Source organism: Corylus avellana, chromosome 6 (assembly GCF_965113065.1).
Source record: "Corylus avellana chromosome 6, dhCorAvel1.hap1.2, whole genome shotgun sequence".
Taxonomy (NCBI): Eukaryota; Viridiplantae; Streptophyta; class Magnoliopsida; order Fagales; family Betulaceae; genus Corylus; species Corylus avellana.
In genome coordinates this window covers 5,290,118-5,313,220 of record NC_142495.1, presented here as the reverse complement: position 1 = coordinate 5,313,220, position 23,103 = coordinate 5,290,118, and the positions used below count along the sequence as shown (strand labels likewise).

General features: G+C 36.9%; 2 protein-coding genes and 1 pseudogene across 2 annotated transcripts; 2 read left to right on the top strand and 1 right to left on the bottom strand.

Annotated features, from left to right (window-relative positions):
• Window positions 1-5: 5 nt before the first annotated feature.
• On the bottom strand, window positions 6-5,298 carry LOC132187118 (alpha/beta-Hydrolases superfamily protein). Its single transcript, XM_088517785.1, is given in 7 exon segments — window positions 6-239; window positions 242-599; window positions 694-1,110; window positions 1,183-1,242; window positions 1,339-1,863; window positions 1,989-2,686; window positions 5,056-5,298. Coding segments are annotated over 6 exon segments (2,076 nt in total). The 5' UTR covers window positions 2,646-2,686; window positions 5,056-5,298; the 3' UTR covers window positions 6-180.
• Window positions 5,299-10,059: 4,761 nt separating this feature from the next.
• On the top strand, window positions 10,060-11,979 carry LOC132188260 (2-methylpropanoate--CoA ligase CCL4 pseudogene; annotated as a pseudogene).
• A 7,436-nt stretch (window positions 11,980-19,415) lies between these two features.
• On the top strand, window positions 19,416-22,631 carry PYL7 (PYR1-like 7). Its single transcript, XM_059600151.2, has 3 exons — window positions 19,416-19,781; window positions 20,561-20,776; window positions 21,873-22,631. The coding sequence occupies exons 1-3, from the start codon at window positions 19,656-19,658 to the stop codon at window positions 22,086-22,088; spliced, it is 558 nt and encodes a 185-aa protein (XP_059456134.2). The 5' UTR covers window positions 19,416-19,655; the 3' UTR covers window positions 22,089-22,631.
• The last annotated feature ends 472 nt before the right edge of the window (window positions 22,632-23,103 follow it).

Below are 23,103 nucleotides of genomic sequence, written 5' to 3'. Positions count from 1 at the left end.
AACATATTATTAACAGTGTGAGTCAACGATGAGTAACCCAAGTACAGAGATGAGTGAGATGTTTAGCAATATGTGCATGAAACAGATATGCACGATTAGAACATGAAACGCTCTTGATTTGAGCGTGTCAATCTGCATCCTTTACATGTATAGGTGGAGAATCCCTGTGAATGGGTTTCTTCATACTCCAGTCATTATCTCCTTTGTCACTAAACTGTTGTTGTTCAAGTTACTGTCAGGGTCCATGTGTGTGGAGATGGTGAAGTCAAGAGCGGCCACAGTAGATTCCGCCGTTCTCTTACTCTCCGAACAACCATCTTTGTACGTTGCCGTAGCACCCCATTGATGGCCTTCAGATAGTTGCTCGAGTCATGGTCTCTAAGGATCGTACCATTGGAACCGTAGGCGGTAGGATCGCTTAGCGTCTCTAGTGGGTGGGGACTGTTGAGGAAAGTTCGCAGGGCATTTGCGGAGTAGCCGGAGTGAGCCTTGTCCAATACATACAGAGCACTCCCTGGGGGGAGCAAAGGATGCGGAGGAGATGACTTCTCATCAGGTTGCAGAATGAATAGTTTGCCCAAAGGCGAGTACAATAGTTTCTGCATAAAACATGGAGACAAGAAAAAGTGAGTGAGAAAACCAACAGTTCTGAGCTTCAAATTCGTCAAATGGGTACTTTCATAAAGACCTTACATTTTTTATTAAACAAGAATGTGTGCTAAAGGCGCCATTTAAACGCTTGAGTAGTACGGCAACATGGTCAGGGTAGTTGCAGGAGAAGGCTCTAGGGACGATATCTCTATGCATCATCACACAGTGAACGTGGCTCTCATCCAAACCCAACTCATCAAGTATGGCTTCGCCCCCACAGAACACAAATGGTGAGCCAAAAGTGACAACCGGCCGGAGAGTGGAGGGCTTGATAACTTTCCTGGTCAGTAGCATCAAGTTGACTAAAAGAGAGAGACTACCCCCAAGAGAGTGGCCAGTAAATTGAAGTTTTGCACGATCTCCATATGTGTTCAAATGGTCGATTATTTCTGGCATGAATTGCTCATATATTCCCTTTGCAGCTTCATAAATTCCTCTATGAACAAGCACATCTGTACCCTGCAACCAGGACAGGGATTCAATGGTTCTGTCGGTAGACATGCATTTACAGAGCAGAGGAGAGATTGTTACCTCAAATTTCGTCGGTTCAAAGAAAAGGTTTGCTTGCCAAGACGATAAGGAGTCTGATCCCTGCAACTCAAATGAAAATTCTCTGTTACATATACATGGAAAATCTGTGGCCTATAGAATAGAGTTTGATGAATGGATGAAGTAGGAAATAATTACCTGAATCACGAAGCAGCGAGTACACGTACTCAAATCATCACAAACAAACCATTCACAAGGTGATGAATGGAGTGACTGAAGGGCCCTTGCTGCCTCCTGCTTTTCCCTCTCTCCAGCAGCAACCACTGCAGTCATTGTTGAAGCTGCCATGTAAGCAGCCACCTCTTGATTATACAATCGGGGTGAGTCCTCTCCCTCCTTGTGCGGTTGAGCTCCGTTTTCACACGAAACCTCGCCATCACCCTCTTGCTGTGGTTCAGAGCTAAGGAACAAAAGGCCCTTGGTCCGTGATTGGAGGTACGAAGCAGCCGAGGCAGCAATCTCATAAGCAAGAGATGAGCGGATCGGACGCTTCTTCTCAGATTCCAAATCCTTCTTTGAACTGGATTCATCAGCTGCTGAGGCATCTTGGGGTACTCGAACAGAGTCCTCATCAAGTTTGGCTTTAATCGCAGCTGCCTCTGCTTTCTTCTCCAGTGAAGATGTTACCAACTGCAGGCCGTAATACTTCCTCAAATCCTTGGCCTGCATATTAGTGGATTAAGCTACTTTGTTGTACTAACAATATTTGATCCATCTATCCAGAAATCAGATAAAGAACTTCACTAAAAAAAATCAAGGAAAACCCGTCTGAAAGATGGAAAACAAACCTTGATTGCTGGTATCACATAAGCCATGTTGCACAAGAACGCCAATTGAGAAAATTGCTTGGTATCAGACCATGGAACTCGAACCAAAAGCCTTGAGAATGTTTTGCGATCATATCCGACTCCTCCTTCCTCTTCTGAACCATAACAGGCTGCACAACCACCTTCATCTCCACCATAATCACAATCACCAATGCTGCCCTCTTCACAGCCAATGTCTTCACCCACACTCTCTTTCTGCTGCCTGTTTATCCAATGACTTCTTATTTCCAGCAGCCTCTCCATCCAATTCGATCTCTTTCTCTCCTCTTCTTTACTACCGTCCACCGAGCTCTCCTCTATATTCATATCCTTCTCCACCATATTCATCTCCTTACTTGCCTCTGGGTCAAACAAGTTTGGGAGAATAGAGCTAGAGAATTGGAATGGGAAAATTCCCAAAGAACGACTGTTCCTTAGTTTTTGCTGTGTGGCAGTGGCTTGGATACGGTTGATGGGATAAACAAGGTTGTTGTCAGAGTAGGACCTCCGGAAACGGGGTCCATTGTGAAGGTCCTTGACAGAATGCGAGCGGCGCAGACCGACGTGCTCTTTGAAGATGTCCTCCGTCGTTGGAGCAAACTGCGGAGATGTTGGAAGAGAAAATGAAGTGCATGCCATGGCCTGCTTGATATTTGCTTCTGTAGAATGCTACCAAAATTCTGCAGATATCATCAAACTTTGTCAGTGAAAAAAAATGCTACTCCTTTTTTGGGTACTTGGGCGGATTTCTTGGAAACAAATTGATTCGTAACAGTGGACCTTATAAGGACACTATGCAATCCTTGTTAACAACAAGAACCTTTGTTTTTTTGGTTAATTTAGATGCCATCATTTGCAACACTTGAGATATGCTGTTGCTATAAGAAGGTATGCTTGAAATCAAAACCAACATTTGTACTTTTGACTTTGACTCGATGAAGGCAAAGTTAATAATAAAACACCACATGCCATGAATATCATCTACTGATGCCAATGGTGACAGACTTTTCTTGTTTTCTATCTATTTTTTTATGGGATCCTTCCACTTTAGCCTTCTCCCAAGCTTGGAGCCCTCCTCCCTGATCACTACCTGCCACAAACTATGGAGTTGAAATCAACAAATCTCAATATACGCGGCTAAGCTTGGGAATAGGAACAACTACAAGATAAACCTTTCATGTAACAACAAAGATTATATAATATAGAAATTTTAGCTTTGCTTCATGTATTTCCTTCCCCTTCCATTTTTTTTTCTTTTGACTTCCCTTTCCTTTTCCTTTTTGTCAGTTTTTATATATATTCTTATCACTAGATAATCCAAAACGCAATATCTATCTTCTAAAGTATCAAACTCTCGAATCCTTAGCCTATTTAAATACAAGCAAAATTATACCCTATATGTGGGAGCTAGCGATTGGTCATAGCTCATTTTCAGTATTTTATAATATAAACTTTAGGTAGACTTCACTTTTGAAAATTGGCTTATAAAGAGAGGATGTCCAAGAATTTATATACACATAGTTAAGATTAAATTTTTAATCTATATGAGACACAATGATAGTAACATACCACCACGCTTTGTGGCTGATGTCCACGGCGGCCCGCTTTATTCATGCTGACTCATTATTTTAATCTAACTCATAGGTTGTTTCCTCCGTGGCTCGAACCTGTAACGTAATATTTGCATACTAAATGATACAAATTCTGGGTAGAACTCACGCTTGAAAACTGGCTTACAAGGGTAGAACTTCCTCAAGTCTAAACTTCCTCAAGTCCGATTGAACTATAACTTGTTTGAGTCTCGTCAAAATCAATGAAACCTAAGATAATTTATACTAATTAGTCATCAAGATTCTCATTACAAGAGTCGTACTCATAACTTTATATGTACCAAGTAATGCCTAAAAAATATACAGACGTATGTGTTTGGTAGTAATCCATTTTCAGTGTTTCACGGCCATTGGCCACATCCATTCACATCCTCCTCTCTTGAAATTGCCGTGAACTCAAAGAGCTTCTTGGAGTCCACGTATTTAGATGAAAAAGGCTCCATATATAGAACTTAAAACATTGTACTAAAAACGAAGATTCCAATGTATGATGGGGCAATTATATTGATTTATATTACTTCTATAGGATTAATTTGAAGGACACGAAGACAACAAAGCATAATTAAGGCGGTTCGTTTCAACCTCAGATATAAGTATTGAATAGGAAAAAAAAAAAAGTGATAAGTATTTTTCAAAAACAATTATTGATTCTCGATGTTTGTCTATAGCTTTGAAAAATATTTTTCTGCTTTACCTACTTTTCACACCTTTTTCACATGCTGATGTTTTGTCAGGCGTGGTTCTTAGGCTTTTTTTTTTTTTTTTTACAAGTCTGCACAAGAGAGGGAGGAAAAATTCGAACTAGTGACCTTCGTTTTATTAGGCGTGGTCCCGGCCGATTGAGCTACCTCTTGAAGACGTGGTTCCTAGCCGATTGAGTTACTACTTTCATACTAAAAGAATTCCATAAAATGTCACCTTAATCAATAAAAAATTAGTGTAAAAAGTAATATTACTGTAAAGAAGTAAATTATTAATATTAAGTTTAATCTAAATGATTAGTATTCAATTCGGTTAGTTTAAAAAAATATTGTTTTTTATTTTTTATTTTTTATTTTTTTAAAGAAAAAAAATGTTCAATTGAAAATAATTTTGAATGTTTTATATCTAAATTGTATTTTGAATCATTTGTTAATTAATGTTTTGAAAACAAAATGTAAAAAAAATAATAAAAAATGTTATAAACAAAGCCATAATATGTAATAAAGTTTTTACCGAGAGAGGTATTTGATTCGGCTTGAAAAACTTGATCAAACCAAAATATGTTTTACATTAAACAAAAGGATGGAAAAAATCAAAATGGTACCATGGTTTACAACCATCTTGAGTTTAAGAATACAACGAATTACTTTTCCTTAATTTATTTACATAAATAAAAAATAAAAAATGACTGATCATAAAAACTATATCAGTAATCAATTTACAGAGAGGAGGCGTACCTTGAATCAAAAAGAACCGTTGAATTGGATTAAATCCTTTGTCCATCTTCCACAGGCAGCGAATCGGACGGAGGAGAACGCAATGGACAAAATGCACCTCACATTAGTTCTTAGATCAAAGAACCAAACTGCAAAACGAAAAATGCAGGTGCCTACCTGCGATCGAGCTCCAGTAATGGAGGTTTTGATTGGTCCAGCGAAGAGAGAGTATTTGATGTGAAACTATATGAATTCAGAGACGAGAATCTGAACCATCACGAATTATATTGTATATTATTTTTGTTTAATTAATTATAAATATATCTTACCAATTGCCCCTCTCTCTCTCTGTGTTTGTGTGTGTGAGATCTAGTTGTTACTAAAAATGGTGGTGAAAATGAATTATATAGGCCGGGTGGAAGCGATGAAAGAATCGCAGAGAAAGAGACGTAGGAGAATCTGTTCACGTGACTTCCCACGAAATTTCCCTTCTACGAAAATATCCCTGTGGGGCTGTCTCTCCTCTCCTGGACCAAGTGTGCGGTTGCATGAAGCAGCTAATGCCAGTGGCGTCCACATTTCGTGACACCGGTGGCACAACCCACCTCATGTTTATTAGTTATTACAGCGCGGCGTTATGATGGAAAAGGCCACGAGGCTGTGAGTTGAGAGGGACCTAGCTCCCTCGGTGGCTTCCGGACTTGCCACGTGTTCCCAACAAATATGTTCTCCTCCGGGTGCACCGAGGAGGTTTGTTTCTCCACGTGAAGAGCGAGCGCCGAGCAGGCCACTTCAACCGCCAGCGCCGAAATCGGAGGATGGCCAAATTTATAAGTACTGTCTACTATATATACGAGACTAAATATGTACATGATCATGCTACTAAAGAACATAAAGGTCTTGAACAAATTTAATTAAGAAATGAAATTAACCAACACTTTGTAAGCCCAATAACACTAACATCCATAAATGAAATTGAGAGAATATCCGTTACTGCATCTAACCGTATTTATGATATTATATTATTTAAAAATTTTAAAAGTATCACAACATAAGCAACAAATATATTGTTACATGCTATGAAATCTTTTTTTTTTTTTCTTTCTTTCTTTATTTCTTTTCTTTTCTTTTTAATTTTTATTGCTGATTCGCTAGAGTTTTATTTAGTCATTTCCACCTCTCATGAGGCATTATCCATTGCATTCAACGATTTAGCCCCCCCAAAATCACAAGCTCAGCGCCCAGCCCTCACCAACGCGCCGGCCACCTCATCCATCTCGCTCTTCGTCCCCTCCACCGTGTTGCTAGCCGACTCTGTCTAAGTTCTCAAATTGAATTTTTTTTTTTTAAAAAAAACTCAATCTATTTTTCTTTGCCAAACCTAGCATCTAGCACATTCATCAGTGCCCTAGCTTCCCGTAGGCCGTAGCCACCAGTTGTTTCTCCTTCCGACATCCATGCAACAGTGCATGGATCTCATGCGCCAGTCAAATCACAAATGCTGCTACACCCCCCCCCCCCCCCCCCCCCCCACATCGACTATTGTTGGTCGTTGTTGTTAGCAAGTAGGGGTTTAGGTACGGTTGAAGGATATTTCGAGTTATGCCCCTAATTTTGTCCCTTATATTGAGGATTCAGGTAGGGTACTTGAAGGGTCTCGCAATGGTCATACTCTTACTCGTTCCATGCTATTCCGTAGATTGTTCCGCTTACAAAACTTTGTCTTCTTCTATTGGGTTGGGTAATTTATTTGACTCTTCTTAATCTATTAGAATTAGTACTGTCTTCTGTTTATTTTGAGGTTTTCATTAGGGTTCTCCACCTATTTTCTTTTCTTTTGATGTAATCTCCACTTTTTTCCTTTCCCGGCTTTGATAACAAAAACAAAAAAACAAAACATAATATTTCCTATCAGAAGAAGCTTCAAGAAGGTAGGCCCTATTCCACAAATCTTTCCATCCAGAATACATGAGACACTATAACAAGCAAAGAAAAGAAATCCCTGCAAAGTTTACTTTGCGGCTTTGCCACCTTAAAAATGCTGTAAAGGATTTCCATAATATATACCATGAGACTCAGAAATAGAAATTTCTCCAAAATATGGTAAAAGAAAATCAAAAGAAAGTGTCGGTGCTAAAAACACATGTTCAAAAAACATTTATTTCCAAACAAATCAAATAAAACACATTACACCATAAACAAAAAACATATTTTCCATTTTGAAAAGAGAAAACCATACTGCATACTACTGCATTTCCATATCATTAACTATGTATATAAGGAAATCTATTTAAAGAAATTAATGAAGACTGATTGCCACCCTAAAAACCTGTAAAGCCTTGCCATAATACCATGAGATACAGAAATACAAATTTCTCCCAAATCTGGAAAAAGAAATTGAAAGAATATATTGCATATTTTTCACTCTTGAAAGAGAAAATATGTAGTTAGCCCATAACCCCAAAAGGAGGGTTCTAAATAGTTGAATTCAATCAAGTATTTTTTTTTTTTTTTTAATTAAAAAAGAAAGGTTACTTCATGTACGTGATTTGCACGTGGCAGTGAAGTGATGACCGTGGAACGAGTAATTCTACAAGTCCTTCTTATGTTCCTCTTGAGTCTCTCTTATGTTCATATTAAATTCACTATTTGATCAAAATCCAATAATGATCGATCACAAGTCCAATTGTGAATTTAATAGCCACATCATTCTTAGAGGGACTCAAGAGAGACTTGTAGCATTACTCCCGTGGAACAACAAGGATGAAATCCCACAACTCATTTGATGGCAATTAATTACATGTTTGACATATAAAACTTCAGTTATATTACAAGTATTTACAAATCTATACAATAACTTCTACATCAATTAATATAGGACCTTAAATATGGCATTCAAACATAAAGGAGCACAATTAGGAAAATAAAAATAAAAATGAGACTTTACGAACAGTTTAAAACGTACACTTCAATAAAAACAGTTATCTTTTTTTTTTTTTACTGTAAAAAAAGAAAAAAAAAACAGTTATCAACACCATTTACTAAGAAAAAAGAAACAGAAAGCAAGAGAAGGAAAAAGCACGAACTGTAAAAAAAAAAAAAAAAAAACAGTTATCAACACCATTTACTAAGAAAAAAGAAACAGAAAGCAAGAGAAGGAAAAAGCACGAAAAATACTTTCAAAAAATGCCTGAAAATCCAAGTAAATCACATAAACTAACAACAACAAAAATCATAAAAGATTAAAATGAATTAAAACATAAGACTCTTAATTTTAGTTTCATTGATATAAACTAAAACATTATAAAATACTGTTTCCTAATATGTACATAGTTTAAAATGAAAAGTATAACTTCCAAAAAAAAAAAAAAAAAGTATAAAGAAGAAAACTTGGATGATTTTGATTATCAAAACATTAATAGAAAGTAAGTAAGAATCTTTGATTTTGTTCGTGTAATATGCCTATTATATTTTAATATAAATAAAACTCATATAATTATGAACATTCAAAAAAAAAAAAAAAAAAAAAACGTAGCAAAATAATCAAAATATTCTTTTTATGAATACAAAATAAAACAAAATATTTTACTTAACGTTTAATGCAATAAAAAAAAAAAAAAAATCCCCTAATGTCGGAAAGCGTTTCTATTCCTTTTATGCACAACAATTAAATAAATTTTTGTCTTATTTTACTTTTAAAAGCAGAAAAACACTTCCAAAAATTGTCTGAAAATCTGAGTAAATCACACACACACAAAAAAAAAAAATCTCATAAAACATTCATACGAGTTTAAACATGAAATCCTTAGTTTTAATTTAATCTATTTAAAATATGAATAGTTTTATGTCAGAAAATGGGCTGGAGGAAAGTCCACCTAGAAGGTGACGCCCTTGGCGTTGTCCAGGCTTTCCAGAGAGATTCATCCTGGCGAGGCAGTTATGGAGTCGTGGTGCATGACGCAAAACAGCAGCTGGCCAACATGTTGGAATGGAAAATGACGCATGTCCTTCGTCAAGCTAATGTGGAGGCTCATTCTCTTGCCAAATATGCACTAACTTTACCCTCAGAATGTCTTTGGCTTACAGATTTCCCTGACTGTATTGTTCCACGTGTACTTGCCATGCAAGTTTAATCTTGAGTAATGAAATTTTCGATTCAAAAAAAAATATGAATAGTTTTAAAAAGAAGTATAAAGAAAAAAAATTAGCAAGAAGAAAACTTAAATTTTGATTATTAAAGCATTAATAGAAAATTAGTCGAAATCTCTTATATTGTTGTTGTGATACCTATTATATCTCAATACAAATAAAAATCAAAACTCATATATTTATGAACATTTGAAAAAACAAATACAAAGAAGAAGAAAAAAACCTTTTTTTTTTTTTTTTTGTATGAATACAAATTAAATCAAAATCTTTCACTCAACATGTAATGCAATTAAATAAATCTTCTCATATCAAGTTCCGTTTGTGGAAATACAATATTACTCTTCATTTTACACTACATCCATACTCTATATTTCATTTGAGAGTCCTCCTTTTGTGCACAACAATCGAATAATTTTTTGCCTTCCTTTTCTTTCAAAAGCTAAAAAAGCATGAAAATCTCATCACTTAATGAAATCTATATAAGAAATGTTTTTGAAATATTTTCCTAGAATAATAAAACCGGTTCAATTATGATGTGTATATGCATAAGAATAGAAATTCTTTCAGGATTAATGCATGCAATACATATATTGTATATATCCGGTTATGGGTACAATGTTTTTAAATTGCGACTTTTGTCTCCCTATAATTTTGGAGAGAAGTAAATTATGAAACCATATAATTATCTCATCCCACATTAAATCTCATCGCTTAATCAAATCTATATAAGGAAACATTTTGAAATAAAATTTTATCATAATGAAAAACCGGTTCACTCCTCTCCCACTCCTCTCTAAGGAAGGATTCGGCTTATATAAAAACAAACGCTTTTAGAAGTAAATGTTTTAGGTCAGGTTGCTACGTTTGTGTATAATATATTTAAGAAGGTATATTGATATTAAGGTTGCCGGTTATTTAGAAGAAACGGAGCTGCTTTTAATAGTTTTGAACAATTTATAAATAATCTGATACATATTGTCTCTCCCTCACATACCCTCTGCATTGTAAATCTTACTGGGACTAATGGAAGACCTGAAAGCAAGTCCAGCAAATTCATCGCCTCTAACCCCGCTAGGCTTCTTGGAAAGAGCGGCTACTGTGTATGGTGATTGCCCTTCTGTTGTCTACAACAACACCACCTACAAGTGGGCGGAAACCCACCGTCGATGCCTCCAAGTGGCCTCGTCGATCGCATCGCTCGGCATCAAGAGGGGCGATGTCGTGTCCGTTGTGGCCCCCAACATCCCTGCCATGTACGAGCTCCACTTCGCTGTCCCAATGTCCGGGGCAATCCTAAGCAACATCAACACGCGCCTCGACGCCCGCACTGTTTCCGTACTCCTGCGCCACAGCGAATCGAAGCTCGTCTTCGTGGACCACCTCTTTCGCTCTCTCGTCTTGGAGGCCCTCTCTTTGTTGCCACCCAATGCCCAACGCCCTCTGCTCGTCCTCATCGCTGATCATCATGATGGTGATGGCCAAGATTCCTCATCAGCCGTTGATCAGTTTTGCTCCACCTACGAGACACTGGTCGAGAAAGGTGATCCTGAGTTCAGGTGGGACCCTCCCAGCAGCGAGTGGGACCCAATTTCTTTAAACTACACCTCTGGTACAACTTCTGCCCCGAAGGGGGTGGTCCACTGCCACAGGGGGGTCTTCATCATCATCGTTAACTCTCTCATCGACTGGGCTGTCCAAGAGCGGCCCGTTTTCTTGTGGACCCTACCGATGTTCCACGCTAACGGGTGGAGCTACCCGTGGGCCATGGCAGCCGTAGGTGGGACCAACATCTGCCTCCGTAGATTCGATGGACCCACCGTCTTCAGCCTGATTAGAGAACACGGTGTCACTCACATGTGCGGCGCGCCTGTGGTGCTCATCATGCTAACAAGCTCTCCCCAAAACGAACCGCTCCCAAACCCGGTTCAGATCCTCACAGCCGGAGCTCCACCACCGGCCGCGGTGCTATTTCGAATCGAGTCATTGGGTTTCGTGGTGAGTCACGGGTACGGGTTGACCGAAACGGCAGGACTCGTCGTGTCGTGCGCGTGGAAGCCACATTGGAATCGGTTGCCAGCGAGTGAGAGGGCCAGGCTCAAGGCCAGACAAGGAGTGAGGGCCATCGGTCTGACGGAAGTGGATGTCGTGAATGCCGAGTCAGGAGCGAGTGTGAAACGAGATGGGTCAACACTCGGCGAAGTTGTTATGAGAGGTGGGTCGCTAATGCTGGGGTATCTCAAAGACCCGGAGGAGACCTCCAAGTGCATGAAAGAGAATGGGTGGTTTTACACGGGGGACGTGGGAGTCATGCACCCAGATGGTTATTTGGAGATCAAAGATCGGTCAAAGGACGTGATCATAAGCGGCGGAGAAAACTTGAGCAGTGTGGAAGTGGAGTCGGTGCTGTACACGCATCCGGCGGTTAACGAGGCGGTCGTGGTGGCTCGGCCCGATGAGTTCTGGGGAGAGACGCCTTGTGCGTTTGTGAGCTTGAGAAATGATGGGTCCACCCCGAATCCAACTGATAAGGAGATTATGGAATTTTGTAGGGCTAAGTTGCCGCACTTCATGGTGCCCAAGACGGTGGTGTTCAAGGATGAACTGCCCAAGTCATCCGTTGGGAAGATTCTGAAGTTTGTGCTCAGGGAGATTGCCACAGCCATGGGCTCCTCAAGTCGAGTCGGACGTAGTTGACTAGCCCGAGTTGTTATGGATCTTGTTTCTCGCACGTTTCTTTCTTCTTTTCTTTTTTTCGTTAAATTCATGTGTTTTTTTTTTTTTTTTACCCAATTTGAGATGCACTGGTTCGTCTTTGTGGAGAAATAAAGCTATATATGTTTGACAAATTAATGCCATACTTTGAATAATAGTATGTATTGACAAAAGAGGCTACGCAATTTTCAGCTTTTGCTTGTATTTTTTTTTTTCTATTAAAAAAAAAAAAAAACACATACTCTTTCTACTGAAGTTGGATCCAATTGAATTGCACGGGAAACGACATGCCATGTCGATCTCTAAGATGCGAGTCCAATTGAATTGCTCTAGCTCAGGCTCAAGCATAGTACCCACCCTGGCGACTTAAGCTTGGACATGAAATGGGGCTATGTCAAGCTTAAGCTCGAGAACAAAATTTAATAAGATACGCTTAACAAGAACTACCCGCTCAAGCTTTACTTATTTACATTTAAACCTAGTGGCAGAGCTTTTTTTGAAGGAGTAGAGCAATAACTTGCGTGAGTAAGAGATGAGAAAATTTTTTTTAAATAAAAAAGAAAAAGCTTTGCGTAAGTAATAATTGTTAGCCTTAGATGAGAAATTTTTTTTAAAAAAAAAAAAAGAAAAAAGAAAGAAAGAAAAAGCTTTGGGACGCCTCAAGTGGCTCCGCTCATACCTCCGGTGCACCTAGTAGGCCTAAAGTAATAAATTTAAGTATATAATGTTTAAATATTAAATATATAATATTTTTTAAAATATGTATATTATATTTTCGTTCTTCTTACGTTTTATAATGCAATATGACTAATCTTTCAAATATGACTTCTTCGATAAGTAATATTTCAAATAAGACATGAAGAGAGAAAAATGAAAATTTATAAAGGGACTGAGTTATAATTAAATAAGATGTGTGATGTGGTTGCGTTGGCGACTTTCCATCTCGTGAACATTTAACTATTTATATATATATATATATATATATATATATATATATATAATGCTATTGAATTGAATAAGCTGAATTGACTTTCCATTCTTCATTCTTTCTTTTCCAAAACCTATATCTTGAGTATTAATTGTTTTCCTTCTTTCTATCCGTAATTATTTTTTATCATAATTGAGGGCCTTAATTACAAAAAAAAGTTTACTAACTTTTTTAATAGGATCATTTTCAGTTCATATTGGACGAACAATATTTAGTTAATGGTCAATATCTCTGTCCAATTAATAAATAGGACATTTGTCCAATTAATAAAAATAATAATAAAATATTATATGTTTTTAAAAATTATAAAAAACTAAGCGGTGGCTGGCCAATCATTGGGAGTGGCCGGACCACCCCAGTTGGGGCTGGGGGTGGCTGAAGCCACCCCATGTCCAATGGGGGTGGTCCGGCCACCCCCAAGGGCCAAACGAAAAAATGAAAAAAAAAATTTGTTTGGCCCTTGAAAGTGGCCAGACTATCCCGTTGGGCCATGGGGTGGCTTCGGCCACCCAGACCGGCCGCTCTAGAGTGGCCGAAGCCACCCCCAAAGGCCAAACGATTTTTTATTTTTTAGATTTGGCCCTTGAGAGTGCCCGAACCACCTCAAAGGGCCATGAAGCCACCCTTGGCCCCAACTGGGGTGGTCCGGCAACCCCCAATGGATGGCCAGCCACCCCTTAGTTTTTTTATAATTTTATTTTATAATTATTTTTTAAATATATATAATATTTTATTATTATTTATATTAGTTGGACAAATGTCCTATTTATATTCTCAAGTCCTTTTAAGAAATTTTGACTATTAATTGAATATTCTCAAGTCCATATTAGACTGGAGAGAATCCTATTTCCTTTTTTACCATAATTTGAGGCCTTAAATAAAGAATATTTACTAACGTTTAACCTTATTTAGAGTCTTATATATATATATATATATATATATATATATATATATATATATTTTATGTTAAATAATACTTATTATATAATGATTTTATTGGAGACCTTAAGCAATTTCCTAATTTGCCTTAGGAAAGAGCCGGCCCCAGCGCCGAAATCGGAGGATGGTCGAAGGTTCTGGGTTTTTGAATGAATTGTAGAATTGGAGGTGGGCTTGGTTGAGTCTATTTTTTGAATTTGGAGAGCCCAACAAGTGGACCTATTCTATTCTTTGCCATGCCTAAAGTTATTCAAGCCCAACTACAAAACCGAAGTAGACGGATAAAATTAAAAGAGAAATGCTATACTTTTCAAAAAAAAAATTTCTTCAAAAATTCGTTCCAAAAAACGTATCACTATCCCATGAGCTGATGACACGTTTTTCAAAATAATATATTTCATAAAACTGCGACGCATTATTTAAAAACCCTCTTTTAAATAAAATAAAGCGATGCAAATTCTTTAATTGTTCTAATATCATTACAACATTTTCTTATTATTTTTATTTTTGAAATTGTCACAAAAAAATTATTTAGTTAAAATATGAATAGGTATGTACAATCTACTTTAGCTATATATCCAAAAGGCATCATTGTATAGTCGTTATCTAGAGGTTGTCAATTTCACTATAGCAAAGTGTGAGTTTTAGATAAAACGAAGCACAAATTGTCGGGCGTGACTTTTGAATCCTATTACCTATAAAATTCACACAATTTTCTTATGATTTGAGTAAAAGAAGTCACGACAAAAACTTTGGAGGAAACATAGCGTGAAAACTCACCAATAAGAATAAACTCGCAACATATTCTGGGATCCCATTGGGTATATTCCCTTTTACTAAAAAAGAATAGGGGATTGATTACTTTGACTAAAAAAGTAAAACACCTTATCTCAGTTATCCGATCCGGATCCGGCCCTAATAAATATGTGTGGCCGTGGCCCATCGGGGCCTGTCTCCTCCACTGAAAGAGTTCGTTGATGGCGACTTTTGTACCAGAATTGAATTGTTCAATGGGAGCAGAGTTTTCTGTACGTGATATCATGACCTCCTGCTCTACAACTTGACCACAATTTTGGAAGCCATCCTACCACAGCATGACACGTCGTCGACCATGCATGCCCATGATGTGACTTTCTTGTTAGGTGGTAAACGACACAAAAGTTTGGCCCAACATTTTTTTTGTTTTGTTTTGTTGCAGTTACCCACTAGATAAGCTTCGTGCCTCTTATAACAACACTCCTTTTTTCTGCAATGCTTCCGTATTCATTTTTCCTAGCTTTCACCTTTTGCAAATTCGTCTCTAGCTAGCTAGTAGCTAGCTAACCCATGATTTCTATTTATTTTTTTCAGAAAAAGTTTATCCGCATTGGATAAACTTGCAGTTTTCTTTTTCTTTTATCTTGGCGTTTTCTTTTGGCCATCTATGAGAAATGAGATTCCTGGGTATCAACGAATTATTGTTCTTTCAGATGATGAGGAAAGCAAAAGCCATGTTATCATGTTGTCTGAGTAATTATATATATATAAGCAAAACAGAAAATGTTTGCACTCTTTCTTTTTTTTTTTTTTTTGGAAACTTGTGTCTTTCTTTAGATATAACATCACCAAGAAGAAATTTCTAAATAAAGTGTTGTGGTGTGGGGGGGCCTAAGGCTGCTAGCTAGAAGCCTAGAACTCAAGGAAAAAGGCAGTGTTCAATGAAATTGTGTATAAATTCTTGCTTGGGATGAAGCTTGGATCCTTTTGGTAAATGATCCAATTATAACTTTGTTGCAGTCCAACAAGTTTGCAACCACTTGGGGTTCGAAACGTGGCAAGAAATTGGAAACTTATTGGAAGAGAATGATGTTGTCCCAAACATTTAATGTTTGGTCTGTCCAATTGCAAAGCACCGCGTATCATGTTATATATATAAAGTCATTTATGTCGTGTTTTCGCAGAGCAGTGTGCCTTGTCCACTGGGGAATCCAAAATGGGCCACTTCATGAAATACATGTCTTTATGGGAGTAGGACCACTTGGCATCACTGCATTTCTCAAACAGTAATAATTTACACTATATATATATATATATATACAGTTTCCTTTATTTAATTTATAGGGAGCATGCATGGCAATTATCTCTAATGCCCTATCCCTATACAAAGAGTAGTTCAATTCACTCACATGCAAATTATAAAACATGTTTTTTTTTTTTTGAACTTCTCATTAGGGGTCTTAGCTTTAACCAAAGTAAATTACTACTTTCATTAATTAGGTCGTAATTAACCACAACCTTAATTTGTCATGGAGATATAATCATTAAAGGGAAATGGGTCTATTCTATTTATATGTATCTTTCAATTCATTGTGTGTCAATAAGCAACACACATCACTCTTTTTTCCGTTTTTTATTGGAGCAAGCAACATCCTTTTCCAAAGGCTTTCTTTTGCTTCTCTTCGTTCTCTTTCCTTAGTCGGTCCATTTTGAAGAAAAATGCGACACATACTCTCACTTTTAACCTAACGTTCAAAATTACATAATAATAATAATATTTTTTTCGTGTTTGGAATTGTCATGAGATGTGGGTTTTGAGTGCAAACATATATACACCGTTGTTGGTTTAGTGGGCTTTTCCTTAAAATACTGTCAAAATTGCGGTCGTGCATTATATTAACATATAAAAAATGTATGAAAGAGAGGGGGAGGAACATTGAACATGGACGAGGGTGAATCTGAGTCCACTGATAGTGGTCCCCTTATCAGAGAGTACTCCTCCATCACCCGGACCTAACCCATGCCTCCCACAATACAAAATACAATATATGTTGCCAAAAGAATCTGACATGCCTTTTTGACTCCAAACCCATGTGATAAGAGCGACCCATATTTTTATTATGACAAAGAAGACGAACTTCAGCAATTTTTTTTTTTTTTTTTTAATTTTTTTTTTTGTATAATAGGGTTCGGATAAGTTCAGGTCGACCCAAATTCACCAATTTAATAAACGAGTCAATCATGAGTCATCTCGCTTAACGCCATAACCTGTATAAATTAAATTAGATTTTCTTTTACAACTAAAAAGCAAAACTCTAAAGGACTAAAATTCACAAAAATTATTGTTGTCATTATTATTATTATTATTATTTGCATTTAAATTCATATACATTTTAAAACGAGTCGAGTTTATTGTATTTGGGTAAATCTAACATAATCTATTTATTAAATGAGTTATGCCGGTTGTGTGAGATTGGGTCAACCCAACACAACTTACTTATTAAATGAGTTAGCAAGACGTGTCGTAACACCTGCTAATTTAAATAGGTCCACTTGACCCGTGAGTCGACCCAACACGAACTTGACATGACAACATTAATTGTTTGCCTTAGACAACTACAATTTTTTTTTATTATTAAACTACATTTTTACACTAAAAATTTTGTGATGACTTTCTCTTTCTCTCTCTCTCTAATCTCAATTGATATTTTGGCAGATATATGAACTAACAAATAATTACATTTTTTTTTTACACATTGGATTGAATGACACTTCTCCAATTCAATTTATTAAATTGACTTTTGTTTAGCCCATGTGAGAATTTTCAATAAAACATGATTTTTTTTTAAAAAAAATGCGTTTGAGAATAACATATTTTAAGGAGATATATCAATTCAATAGATTGAATTGAAAAAAAATTTATTCTGCCCAATTCGATGAAAACTTTGTCCTTAAGTTTAATTTGTTATATGACTTAATGGAAAAGAAATAAAATTTACCTAGATTAGTAATAGTTTTAGAACATATATGCTTACAATTTAGGCTCAATTAGTGGCTGATTAGGTGGCACTAAGCAGCCTAGCTTTGTGAATAGACTTATATAATCAATTTTAAATTCCTTTGGGCGGTGGGAGGGATAAATAAATTGGTCCTATTAAAATCCACAAACTACCTTTTCAGCCTTTCCCGACTTGACATGTGGCCCTCCGGGCTCCAACGCCTCTATCTGCGGTTCATATCATCCTGATAAAATAATAATATATTGAACAAAAAACCACCGGTTAATTAATTTTTGGCCTTTTGGTGAGAGTAGGTCAGATGACAGTGACTTCATCGTGCGCACAGCAACGACGGAAAAAATATATATTTTAGTATTCCTATATATATATATATTGAGTTTTAAAAATTATAATTTGAATTTAATACGCAATATCTTTTAGATTTAATAAAAATAAATTCAAACAATGATATGGAAAATAGTCTTATGTCGTTTTTATTAAAAAAATCACTTATCAATTTTCTTGAAATGAGCTACGAAATGCATAAAAGTTAAGGGTATGATCTTGAAGAATCATGTGTAGCTTGAAGAATCATTTTCACTTAGGAAAATGATGTTTCAAATTTTTAAGAAAATAACAAAAAGCATAAAAATACACATCATGGCCATTGTTGCTACAAGATAGAGTACATAAAGGACTAGATAAAGATGAACGAAACAGAACGAATAACAAAGTCGAAAACGGAAAGTTAAGGGTTTCTACAACGAGGATGAGACAAGTACTGGCAGACCAAAAAAATTTGGCGAGAAAAAGTCACGTTCATTGTAGAAACCCTTAACGAAGGGACAAGTACTGGGAAACAAAGAAAATTTGGCGAGAAAAAGTCACAATCGATGACCAAGAACGTACTCGATTGATCAAGCCTGAATAGAACAATTGAATCTGATTAAGTATGACTCAATTCTTAACCAGATTTTACTCATATTTAATGCCAATTAATGATGCCTTATTCGACCGAACCATGTGGCACGTGATTCATTGCCAAGATGGATAAGCTTGATTAACTAAGCAATATAGCACCAACTTACAAAATATATAAAAATGATGGGAACTAGAGGTTATAACCTTGATCACATAGAATTTGAAATTTTCACCGTTGAAATTCTTCTTCTTTTTTATAAATTCGACTAGAGTGAATTTGGAGGGGACAAAAGAGAGCCGTATTATTTATTTATATTATTAATTTTTTTTTTTTTTTTTTTTGGGATATAGATGTAAATTGAAAGTTGTGCTTTAAAACTTAATAATTAAATAAATAAATAACACAACATAATTAAGGAGAGAAAGGGGAGACTAGAAAGAGATGGGGTTGGTTAGGTGTGTGAAACTGGCCATACAGTTTCTATTTAGAGGTAGTTTGGGTGGACATTTGGGTCATTTTTGCTCCAATTATTATCCACAATCTCCATTAAAAAAACAAAAATATTTATGATCATTCATTTTTTTTTTGGTAAAAAAAAAAAAGATAATCTTCCTTATTTCGGCCATCCAAACATCATCCCCACTTGTTTGACTTTATCTAACCCACTAGCTGAGTGCTGGTCACGCAAGTCACTCTACTTTTCCCCAAACGACAGAGCAGAAGACACTGTGACCACAAAAAAACACCCAACCACTCGTGACAAACACTTTTGATCGTTTTCAACTTGAGAATTAAAAAATAAAAAAAATAAAAAAATTTACTCCAAGATAAAGCACTTTTTTCTGCAAGTGAATGGGCCCAATGAGAAGCAGAGCAATGGGTTGCTTGCTTTTGAGCAATATAAAATAAACCATTGTCGGTGGATTCGTAGATTTTTGACAGAGCCTACCAAGACAAGCTAATCCAGGTTCATTTCTGTACTCCACAGCAAAAACCAAAAAAAAAAAAAACTCTGCAACCAAAGGCTTAATCTTAATCAGCCCAGGCTTATCTTTATCCGCCTCTCTGGAATCTCGAATTCTCTGCTATATTTTGAGAGAGAGAGAGAGGGGAGATTGGGAGATTGGGTGAGGGAGACAGTGGGTGAGTTATCAAAATGAATCACGGTGATGCGTTTAGCGCAAAGGAGGCGGAGTACATAGCCAGGCACCACAGACACCAGCCCAGAGAGAACCAGTGCACCTCAGCGCTCGTTAAGCACATCAAAGCGCCTGCTCACCTTGTAAGTTTACTCTGAACCGTCCGATCAAGTATTCGCACCGGATTCTTTTCGACATGGAGGCCGTTGATGATTGATTTGATTTTTATGACTTTTTGCAACTTGTTGCAAGGATTTTTAGGGGGTTTTACTTTGTGGGTCGTTGGAGATCTGGGTGTTTCAGGTGGATTTTGAGTGGTTTTGTTTCGTTTCTTTTGGTTTTCTTGTTGGGGTTACTTCTTCTTGGGACTGTCTCTATATGTGAATGATTTTTTAATTTTGATTTTTTGTCTCAAATGGTTCAGATGTGTGCAATTTCTTATAGGCTTCTGGGTTTCCTCAAAATTTGGATTATATTGTCAAATTAGATGCTTTTAAGGTGATTAACTTAGCTTTTATGTAGTTTAGTTTTCATGCAGAGTTTGGATGCAAAGCTTTATGTAGGTAAAATTAAGAACCTGAAGGATTTGAGGTCTAATTCATCTTTCCAAGTGATGGAATCTTTATGTAATTTCTCTTTTTCATTGTTTGGGGGAAAAGATGCATGAAGGGGAATAATCTCAAATTTGAATGTTCGATTTTACATTCGTTTGCACCCAAGAAAAGCAAAGTCCACTCACTACTTGAAGATTCGAACTTTCAATTCCTTTTTGCATTGCCATGGCAAGGAAATGGATGGTTATTGGTTTTATATATTCTCTGAGCTACGACAGATACTTAGTTGAAATAGGATAATTGCCTTTTGCCTTGATTGTTTGTTTTTCAATTTACTGAGTTGTTAATATGACTATTTCCTTAATCAGGTGTGGTCGTTGGTGAGGAGATTTGATCAACCCCAGAAGTACAAGCCTTTTGTTAGCAGGTGCGTCGTGAAGGGGGACTTTGGCATTGGTAGTGTTAGAGAAGTGAATGTTAAATCTGGGCTTCCCGCCACGACAAGCACTGAGAGGTTGGAACTTCTTGATGACAATGAGCACATTCTCGGCGTCAAGTTTGTTGGTGGCGATCACAGGCTGAGGGTATGGTTCTTTTCAGTTACTTTTTTGTTTCTTTTTTCTCGTCGCTGATGTTCACTTTCACCTATTCATTAGCCTGTCTAAATATGAATTACAACTGCGTAATGTGCAGAGTCACTAGGAGTAACTTGAGTGTGCAGATATGGTTTAGGTGAATGCAAAGTAGAACATTGCTTTTAAAAAACAGCACTACATCATTAAAGAGCATTGAAATGATATGTAGTTTGTAGCCGGTTTGTTGTGGGGTCTTAGGTTTTCTGTCATTATCAATTCAACAATATCTTTCTGTTAGCTCTCAGTATGGGCTGAATTTCCCCCGTGCTTTTGGAAACGATTTTGGATGATGACTTAAATGGATGACCAGCCAATTCGCATATTGCATGCTTTTGTAATTCCATCTTTATTATTTTAATTGCACATTTTCCAAATTGGAGATCTCGGCTATAATTGTTTCTGAACCTGTCATCTTGACTGCCTGGAACTTAGAATATGGACTTGAGTAGATTGATAACTGAATTCACAAAAGAGGATTTGATAAATGGAATAACAACCCATGGCTTGTTACACTTGTGCACGCAGAATGCATCTGAAAAACTGCTTGATGAACAACCTACAAATGACTAATTATTGGACAGTTCATAATGGTTTTAAGGGGGATTTTTTCTTGGGTATTTCCGGCTTATGTTAATTTTGCATCTTGCACATGCATATATGGGTTACCAATGGAAGGCAGGTTCTTCTGTGGAGTTGAGTTTTAATTTACTTGAAACCATTTGTTTGGTGGGCTAGTTTCGAATAGCTTCCATGAGGTGTACTGACATCCTTTTAATTAATTTTTCACCCCTTTCTATTTAAAGAAAGAGAAAATAGATTCTTTCTGATTGATTTTGAAAACAAGTAATATTTGACAGTTTGGGAAATTTTCTGAACGGAAGCCATTGATACCTGCCATCTTATATGCACTTGAATTCTCTGATAGGATTGTTAGATTGATCGCTAATTTTCATTTAAGACATCAAAGAATTACACGTGCTGCTGTATTTTTTGCTGTCAAATAAGAGCGTTCTGACCTGTTAAAAATTCATCCTTAAACTTGCAGAACTACTCTTCCATCATTACAGTACATCCAGAGGATTTTGATGGAAGGCCAGGGACACTAGTGATCGAGTCCTTTGTGGTGGATGTGCCTGATGGAAACACTAACGATGAGACTTGTTACTTTGTCGAAGCGTTGATCAGGTGCAACCTTAAGTCATTAGCCGATGTCTCAGAGAGGATGGCTGTGCAGGACCGAACTGAACCCATCGATCTTTAGTGGATGTGGAGATGGAACACATGTTGTGACGGCTATACGATCCGAGGCATTTTGATCGTGGTGCTGTCTAGAGAGTGGCAGGAGCTGTCCTTCCATGTTCTCAGAAGTTTTGGATTCATTGCTGGCTGTTGTTTTTCCATCTCATGGGGATCATTCCACTCTCTTTCCTTCTGCATTTTCCTGTTTGTTTGTTGGGGTTTCTCTTCTTTCAATGTCCGAAGGACGAGTTTCCTAAACTTTTTTTTTTTTTTTTTTTTTTTTTTTTTTTTAAAGTTCCCCATGAATGGATGTCGGAAAGCTCCTTTCTGCTGTCATATTTCTTGGGTTTTGTGCATGGTGGTACTTAATATTACTCTGGTTAACTTATTTGTAAATAGTCATGTTGGAAAGGGGTGACCATGGACCTGGGGTTTTCTTCTTGTAGTTGCAGTTTCTAGGTGCGGGGAAGAGGATTGAGGAGACGACCTTTGGCTAGCGCTTTGTTGTTTGTTTTGTATATGCTGTGTATTTTTAATAAATTATCGCAAATCTCTTTTGATGTTATTTTCTACTCTGCTGATAGTAGTGTTATAATGAAAGACTCGCCTGAGCTACTACCCGGTCATCGATGGTGTCTTTCACAATTACCTGTCCAATTCCAGGAATTGACAATTGCAGAGGATTCCATTCTGTCTTGTGATGGGCCATTTTGAGGTAGTTTGGGTGGACATTTGGGTCATTTTTGCTCCAATTATTATCCACAATCCCCATTAAAACAAAATATTTTTGATCATTCATTTTTGTAAAAATTTTTTATTTGGTTAAAAAAGAAAAGATAATCTTCCTTATTTCGTCCATCCAAACATCATCTTTGAGTCTCTCACCTGAAAGGCTTATATATGTGTTCCCTAGCGGCTGAGCCCCATCTATTCCAATGATGGCCAAACCTCTAAACTGTTGCATATGAGGAGTTTCAAAGCTGAACCTCCTCATATGCAACTTGGCCTCAAGTTTTTATATTAATCCCAAAATTTCG